Here is an 8,762-nt window from a genome sequence, read left to right as displayed (position 1 = left end):
GAAGACGGACTGTTGCAGGCTCCTTTCTGAGCATAACACACGGCCAAACCGGTTCTGTCCTTGGAAAAAACTTCGTCTTATCGCAGAGCTAACAATAATCACATTCTCCTTATGGATTCTTGGGATTTCTTCTCATTTTTTTATCTTCTTCTAAAAAGTAATGTAAATTTAAAAATTATGAAAACTTATACTTCCAAGATATTTGAAAGAAGACACTTCCTGCAAGTAATTCCAAGAAATTTGAAAGAAGATACTTCCTCGAAGCAATTGTTGGTTGTCATATACCAAAGTATTTTATGTAATTCTTTTAGATTTTATTATCATGGTTTTCTTTTTTACGTTGAGAGGTGCTCTACAGTCAAGTATGGGGGAGATGTGTACACCTTAGATGTAATGTAAAAAAGATTATATATCAACAATTTTTAAAAGTTGGAAAAATATATATATAGAAAAATAAAAATAAAATGTCACTTTCATATGTTTTAATTGCATGAAAATTGAATGTTGTAGCCTTGAGAAACTAATAAATTGAGTTTTCATGTGGTTAAATTGATTGAGTTTTGAGACACAAGGACTTCCATAAATTTTGGTTGATAGTAAGCACTAGTACAAATTTACTATTTTACTAAGTTTCGAAGAAAACATAAATAATAGTGGGAAGTTTGTGTGATAAATATATTTATTAACATCTTATTCTATTCATTTTCTATGCAAAGACTTCCTTAAATTATGGGGGGAAGTAACTGATGGTAAATATGTTATTTACATGAGTATAAGCTATTTTCAAAGATTTTAATTTTGGACTAAACAATCACTACACAAATATATAAAAGTCATCCATGAATATTGGAACCATATCCATAAAATATGTGATGTAGTTATCTACATGGAATTATATTATGCATACCCTACAATAAGACCTTCAAGTTGTAGTCTAACCAATTACTTGAAAAATAGTTTTTTTAATAATATTAAAAAATAAATAGTTATACGTTACAAGTTGCATTGGTTAATGCTAAACTTATAATGGTCAAGAGGCAAATCGATCGCTAGATTGCTAGAATTCTACATTGAGAGGGACTCGTAATGATTTTGTTACCATATTTAAATTTAATTAATAATCATATAAAAACATGATACTTACAATAAACTTCTGTCATAGAGATTATTACCCTGTAAATAGGCTTTGTCACAATACCAAGGGCCAATACCATGGCTTATCAATACCACATGCCATAAATATTTTATCTTAATTTATTTTATAACAAATTTTAATTAAATCTAAAAGGAAAGAAAAAAGTTATATTTTTGAGATATATTTAAACCCTCTACCCTCACTACTATTAAAAATATTGGGTGTATATTACGATGAAATCTTTTCACTTCAAAAGAGGTTTGCACCTCAAGAGATTTGATCCCTCTTGAGGCTTGGTAGATCCAAAGTTAAAATGGATCTAGACTGATGTCAATACCAACAATCATACTCAAATTTTAGAAAAAAAATTAAATGCATAAAAATTGAAAATATTCTTAGCTAAAACCAATATCATCAACTTAACAAATAAAAAAATAATTAAATATGTTAAAATCACTTTCTCCTTTAGATTATTGGAGATATTTTTCTTTCTCTTTTCCTTTTTAAAATAATTTCGTTGGATTGTGCAACCATATATGAAAGATAAGTATCAATTGCTCTATTATTCACAAAGATGTTACATATAAATACGTTGTGTGATCGTTGGATTCATCTTCCAAGGTTACTTGGACTCCCCTTGATGGTTCACCTTCCACACCATAACCCTTAGCGAATTAGGTGTCCAACATTCCCTCCTTTAATCTGAAGAGGTATAGATGAGTCCAAGAAGAGAGTTGAAATAAAAAATACAATAATGCATGAAAACAATTTACAAAATGTGCTCTCTAAAATGGCAATTTTTAAAAAGACCACAAACCCAAAAGGTGGGAGAGCTTGAGATCTCAACCGGTGGTGGTTTAAGGTTGACCACAAACACTAGAACACTTAGTGCAATTCCTAGAATAGTTTTGAATTTGGTTAGAAGTGGAAGTCTTCTACTAGATGAAGTGATCCCTAATGTTGTGAAAAGGGAGACCGTTGAGGTCTCAGCCTAGAACAATTCCAAATCTCGCTAAATGCTGAAGTTTCTTGCTAGAGAAAGTGCTCTCTAATTCTTTGAAGAGGGAGACCATTGAAGTCTCAACCTGTACTGGTTTAAGGTTGACCACCAACTCTCAAATGCTTAGTGCAGTTCCTACAATAGTTTCAAATCTAGCTAAAAATTGAAGACTTATGCTAATGGAAGTGCTCATGATACCGGTTTCAAGATCATCATAATTTGAATCATGCTCATAGCTTTGACTTTGGTTGCAACTTTGATTTTGGTTCAGGCTTGAGGCTTTGGTTTTGATTGTTGCTCAAGTTGTGGCTTAGGCTCTTCAAAACCGATAGTTGATCATCAATTCCCCCTTATCATATACAAGGTGAGAAGATGATATGACTATTACTTAGGCTCTCTTGTACATGAATGATTGATAGGGTTTCAAAACTAGAGGAATCACTGTCAATTCCCTCTGGTTACCTACAAAGTAAGAGGATAAATATGTTTCTAGAGTGTTCACATGGATGAACATCAAAATACTTGATCCTCAGTACGGAAAACTCAAGAAAGGTATCAGTTTCTACAGAAAATGCACCCATTTAAAATGAAATTTCATTGGAAAACTTTAAAAAACACACACACAATTTACCAGTTACTATTATTTTAAGTTGAATATCCAAAAATAAAAGAAGAATGTCGAAAGCCCAAAAAAAACAAAAAGAACATGTGCACTTTTCTCAAAGACCTAGATTGATGTATTTGGTTTCTCGTCTATTCTATTTATTAACAAATGGAACATTGTCATAAGAGCTCCCTCAAATTATGCATTTCCTCTAATATTGACTCACTCCTATGTTTGCAGCTTCAGATTCCCATAGACAGCGAGTCAAGCTGATTGTAAGACTTCATGGTCCTCAAAAAAGTTTTTGATAAAGATTTTGTGTTTATTGGGATATTTCGGAAACTACGACCTTACTTGTCATGACTCTTTTTTGGCTACCTCTAATAAATCCCAAAACATACCCACTTTTTGAATTTAACTATACATGTGGGTTAACCCCAACGAGTTCGTTCAATGTCGAGCTGGGCACATTGTGTGTTGCTTCCTGCCAGTGTCTTCATTTATTTCCTTATTTTTCCAAAATGAATGACTATGCAATTCATTGATATTGGAATCAAGGATTTGTAATAAGTATTGAAAACTAGGGAGAATATTACACTTCACCTTCGGATGGACTCCAGACAACGTCCAACGCTATATATAAACAAAAACAAATTTGAGCATCCCCAAAACAATAAGTTGTAAATCAACTTTACTAGCAATTGTGTAGATGGCGTAGAGACAAAGACTCATTTGTAAAACCAAGGATTTTTAGACGGGTGCAAGAATTCTAAAATATTTTCGCTTTGCTTTAGAATAATATAATCTCGGTTCATTCATAATCATAACAAGAACAATTCCAACCAATTATGATGCTCTTTATTGTAAATAAATGAAATCATTGTGGTTGATCATCACATGACTAGATTTGCAAGGAAACAGTGGATGCTGGTTGGAAAAGCAACAATAGATGTGTGCTGAAGCGACTGGACCCACGATGTTTACCAATAAACAAATTAGTTAGTAACAAAGAAAACTATCTTCTATTCTTAGTTTTATATAAGACAAGTACTACAATCCCCATACACTTGGAAGTTTTATTCAATTGGAAAGAAGTTTTATAAAATTAGAAAGAGGGAAAGCAATAATAGTGCTTGTCGGTTGTGGGAATTCTAACATGGAATTCGACATCCCGCAAAGCTTCCCTCCAAACTCATTGCAGAGACACACCTATACAAATCCTTTTGTAAATTCTTGAAACCCTAAGGGACCCTAAGGATAAATACATCACAATAACAGGAACCACACCTCAATTTTCTTTGACAAATTTGTATATTCTTCAAACCCTAAGGGACTATAAGGATAAATACATCACAATAACAAGAACCACACCTCAAATTTCTTTGACAAAGTGGATGATCAATGAACAAATTTATTTATTATTTTTAGGGCTATTTGTAATGAAATACGTGGAGAACAAAGCAAAATGAAAGAAATTATTTGTTATGATGGCTAGATAGAGAAACGATTGTAAACAATGGAGCCTTGCAAATTTCAAGAGACAAAGAAACACTTTTATATATGTTTCTGCATGTGTATTACACAGATAAAGATATTTGACACGAGGTTAGATAATCTTAGCACTTAAGAAAAACGACGGACAAGGCTAAGTGCATGCAATACCTAAGGGGGACAAGTTTGGCAGGGGCATAATTGATAGAGTTGGGACAATGCCCAAGTCCGAGGAGTGCATGCAATACCTAAGGGGGACAGGTTTGGCAGGGGCATAATTGATAGAGTTGGGACAATGCCCAAGTCCGAGGAGTGCATGCAATACCTAAGGGGGACAGGTTTGGCAGGGGCATAATTGATAGAGTTGGGACAATGCCCAAGTCCGAGGAAGACTAAAATTGGAACTGGTCTCTCATAAGCTCCGTATGTCGAGACATTTTTGAGCTAAACAAGCTCTGTTCTGATATCATTGTTGGACTGTGTAATCAGATATGAAATATCAGTGTGAATTGCTCTATTATTCACAAAAATGTTACATATAAATATATTGTGTGATGACTAGGCTCATTTTCCAAGATTTTTTTGGTCTTTTGTTGATGGTTCACCTTCCACATTATAACTCTTAGCAAATTAAGTGTTCAACAAATATAAATTTAAAAATTCTAAAACTTGTACTTTAATAATAATTAATGTACAATATTTTATATTTTAACTAAAAATTATAAATTTTAAAATATAAAATTATCAAAATTAGCATAAATTTTAAAGATATTTAAATTAGATAAAATTATAGTACTAATTTTTTTTTTTTACACAAAATATTTAATTATACTGACATGAAACGTATTTTGCTTATAAAAATAAATTTTGTTTATTTTTAATTATTTTATCTATATCTTACATATTTAAAATATAGTTAAATTTATATTTAGAAAACTTTGAACTTAAAATTTCACAATAAATATCTTATTAGTACACCTCCTTACTTTTTACTTTTATATTTCATAAATTTAAAATAATAAATATTACTTCATTAAATTTGATAAAAATAAAAATATTTTAATTAAATAATACATATTATATACTTTGAGTTAAAAATGCAATAGTGTGCTAATATCCATAAAACATATAATTATATATTAATTAAGTATTATAAAAGTAAAATTATACGAGTAAAGATTCTTATATTCCACATTGGTATATAAAATTCTGAGATGAGAAATAGAAAATTGAAACAATTTTTTTTTATAATCATGGGAATGTTAAGAGTATATTTTATTTGAATATATAACCTCATCCTTCCAAAAACATAGATTCGTAATAATAAAAGTCATTCAAACTATAAACATTAATATAGCAAATCGACGCGTTTTAAATATTATGGTTATTTAATGTTTATAGCAATTCAACGCATTTTAAATATTATGGTTATTTATATATAACACAATATCTGAAAATATAGTTTACTAACAGAAAGCACATTCTCGACCAATTCCTAACATAGAATAATATCGCGAGATTACTTTCATATTATAAAACATAGCGAGATTACATTAGTAAAACCATAATTCCCAGCCAGAGTTATGAAATTATAAAATTTCTTGTGCATACTCTGTTTACAAAGACAGCATAAGACCTTCAAAATCCGACGACAGCAAAGGCCCTCCAAAAATCTCAGATTTGATAAGCAGAAGATTTGCTACTGAAAGACAAACAAAACATTGAACATTTCTTCAAAATCCTTGCCCACTGTAAAGTCATTCATTTTCATATACGTAACCATCACATCCCAAAAGAGCAAGAACCAAAACTTGCATTGAGTTGGCGCACAGCAACCAAATCATTTTAGCGATCAACCAGCTCACGCTGCGGAATTCTCTCCACAGTGAACTCGAGGAACCTCCAATTTGTTAGCGCTCCAGTATATTCAAAATATCCATTTTTTACGTTTTCCAGACCACTACCTTTCTTCTTAATATATTTTTTCGGAAGTTTAGCTTCACTTGCACTTGGCAGCTGCACCATACCCGTGTACTCCCATTTACAGTTATAAAAACTACAGGTCTCCAAGATTTTCAAAGGCTTTTCACAGCAAGGGCAGACACAATCACAACTGTCCTTTGCCACATCAAACTTCCCATAACCTCCTTTAGAGAGTTTGCAACAAACATTCTTCTCATATGCCATGCAGGTATGAGTACCACAAATACCAGAGAACGTGATTCCCGGACTGATGATATTCCACATCTCTGCAGATTCATCGAACCTGGAAAATCTGAGGTCTGTCATGCTAGAAAATCGAATTGGGTCATAACTACCTACATCTGCACAATCACAACAATGAAGTCAATGGTAAAATACCAATTGTAATATGATCAGTGTCACCCTTCACAGACATGAACACTGCCAAAGACTTACATGGCGCAGTAGACCATAACTGAAATGAGCTAGCAATTGGAAATCCAGTCATTCTGAAACGCTATTAATGAACTCTGGTCCACTGTTTTCTTCTGGTACACCTGCACAACACATAAAGACGTTTGGAGTCAATAAAACTAAGCAACGGTCTTCATCCTACAAATTAGAATTCGCCGCTCATCAGTTCATACGAATACTTTTCCCCCATACCTGAGTCGCACAACCAATCCAGATAGTCTCCCATTCTTTCACTGCTTGCTGCTTAAATAGCTGCGCTTCGCGAGCAGCAAATGGAGCAAATCAATGGAGTACGCTTTGTTAAGAAATCATCACCAATATGATGTAGTATCGCTCAAAAGATTTCCGACATTAATGAAGTGATTCTCCCAACCTGTTTCGTAAATATTTTTCAGAGCGTTGCGAGCTAAACATCAGCTCATGGAGTGATCACGTCAACTTTCTGTCCAAACACATGAAGGTAGATTGCGTGAACAGTCGTTGGGTGATATCTTTGATTTCACTCCCTCAAACGTCACATTGATTTTGATTTCAGCTCCATCAATTTGTGGTCGACATCGATACCCAGATACTGAAATTTTTTAATGGATACCTTTAACATTATGAATCGTCACTGATGTGAATAATCGGCGGCGCAGTTTTTATGTTGTCATGTAAACTATGGAAACTGAAAATTTTTAATGGATACCTTTAACCTTATGAATCGTCACTGTTGTGAATAATCGGCGGCGCAGTGTTTATGTTGTCATGTAACTAAATGTTTAAGATCTGACGCTACATTTATTTACATGGTGTTGATTGATAATCGGGCCCTTATTTTTAATATTGGTTAAATTGTTTATTTAACACATCTAACCCACAGGACACCCTCTAAATACACAATCCCCAGTGATGACCTCTAAATACACAAATCCCCAGTGATGACCTCTAAATACACAAATCTCCACGAGGGCAAAGCAGTGTAATTTTATAGGGCAATACAATTTCTCAACGTTTTGGTATTTTTCATTTGAATAAAAATTTGTAGACCGTAATTTTCAGTTGTTTTAAAAAAAATTAATGTTATTTTATTAAATTGTGATTTTTCACTTTAAATGTACAAATAAGTTTAGAATTAGAAAAAAATACAAGAGATTTGACTTAAAATTATGATTTTTATTAAATTGTGATTTTTCACTTTAAATGTACAAATAAGTTTAGAATTAGAAAAAAATACAAGAGATTTGACTTAAAATTATGATTTCAAATAACTGTGTAGGGATACTCATACTCCTGCAAATGCGCATCTTCAACCCAACAAAGTATCACTTGTGTAGGTGTAAAGGCATGTGGTCGTGACAACATAGACATCACAAGAAATGTGATGATAGTTATGACATTTTGGGGTTTTGGTGCAATATGAGCACACAAAGGAATTGAGTGACATGATTCAAAATGAAAAACAAGGCATGCATGGCCAAGACGAGTGGACTCAAAGCACCGTGTGGGCACACATGGACAAAGACATATGGCATATGATGAGCGTGCACCCCATTTCACTACACAACCAGATGATGGACCAAGTTAGTTCGAAAGATCGTAACCAAAGATGGCATGGATGGAACAACCAAAAGGAGTAAAATGCTCAAGTCATGAAGCAAATGGAATTTTTTAGGTTTATAATATTAAAGGGTTGGATTTATTAGTTTTTTTGGGTTTATAATATTAGTCTTTTTTGTTTAATATTATCTCTTTTAGTTCATAATTTTTTGGGATTTTAGTATTAAAGCCTTAAGTAATAATAAACAAAAAAGACTAATATTATAAATTCAATGTATACAAACCTTATGTGCACACAAGTGCACTGGTCACACGGTTGGGGCAGTCAGCTTTCACGCACCCCACCAATGATCGATTCCCAGTATGTGCTTATAATGTTCCATTGATAATGTAATGAGAATTTATATCGGTATTTGTGACTGATGTGATGGATTCACTCCGCAGCTTCGGTGTAGGCGTATATATGTAAATATGTTGCTTCTTCAGGGGGATGTACTTCCCCCTGAAAATGTATACAAACCCTAAGATAACTATTAAAAATACGGAAGCCTAATAAT

The 8,762-nt window shown here is 32.8% G+C and overlaps 1 protein-coding gene across 1 annotated transcript; it reads right to left on the bottom strand.

Moving 5' to 3' along the window:
* Nucleotides 1-6,075: 6,075 nt before the first annotated feature.
* LOC149186017 (uncharacterized) lies at nucleotides 6,076-6,752 on the bottom strand. The gene is made up of 2 exons (XM_089409206.1): nucleotides 6,649-6,752; nucleotides 6,076-6,554 (listed from the first exon to the last, which is right to left on the bottom strand). The coding sequence occupies exons 1-2, from the start codon at nucleotides 6,698-6,700 to the stop codon at nucleotides 6,076-6,078; spliced, it is 531 nt and encodes a 176-aa protein (XP_089265332.1). The 5' UTR covers nucleotides 6,701-6,752.
* Nucleotides 6,753-8,762: the final 2,010 nt, after the last annotated feature.

Source organism: Pinus tabuliformis, chromosome 3_1 (genome assembly GCF_031772625.1).
Source record: "Pinus tabuliformis cultivar Carrire ecotype Pingquan chromosome 3_1, CPIR1, whole genome shotgun sequence".
In the NCBI taxonomy this organism is placed as follows: domain Eukaryota; kingdom Viridiplantae; phylum Streptophyta; class Pinopsida; order Pinales; family Pinaceae; genus Pinus; species Pinus tabuliformis.
The sequence above is the reverse complement of the archived record's forward strand: the minus strand, read 5'-3'. Positions and strand labels throughout refer to the sequence as shown.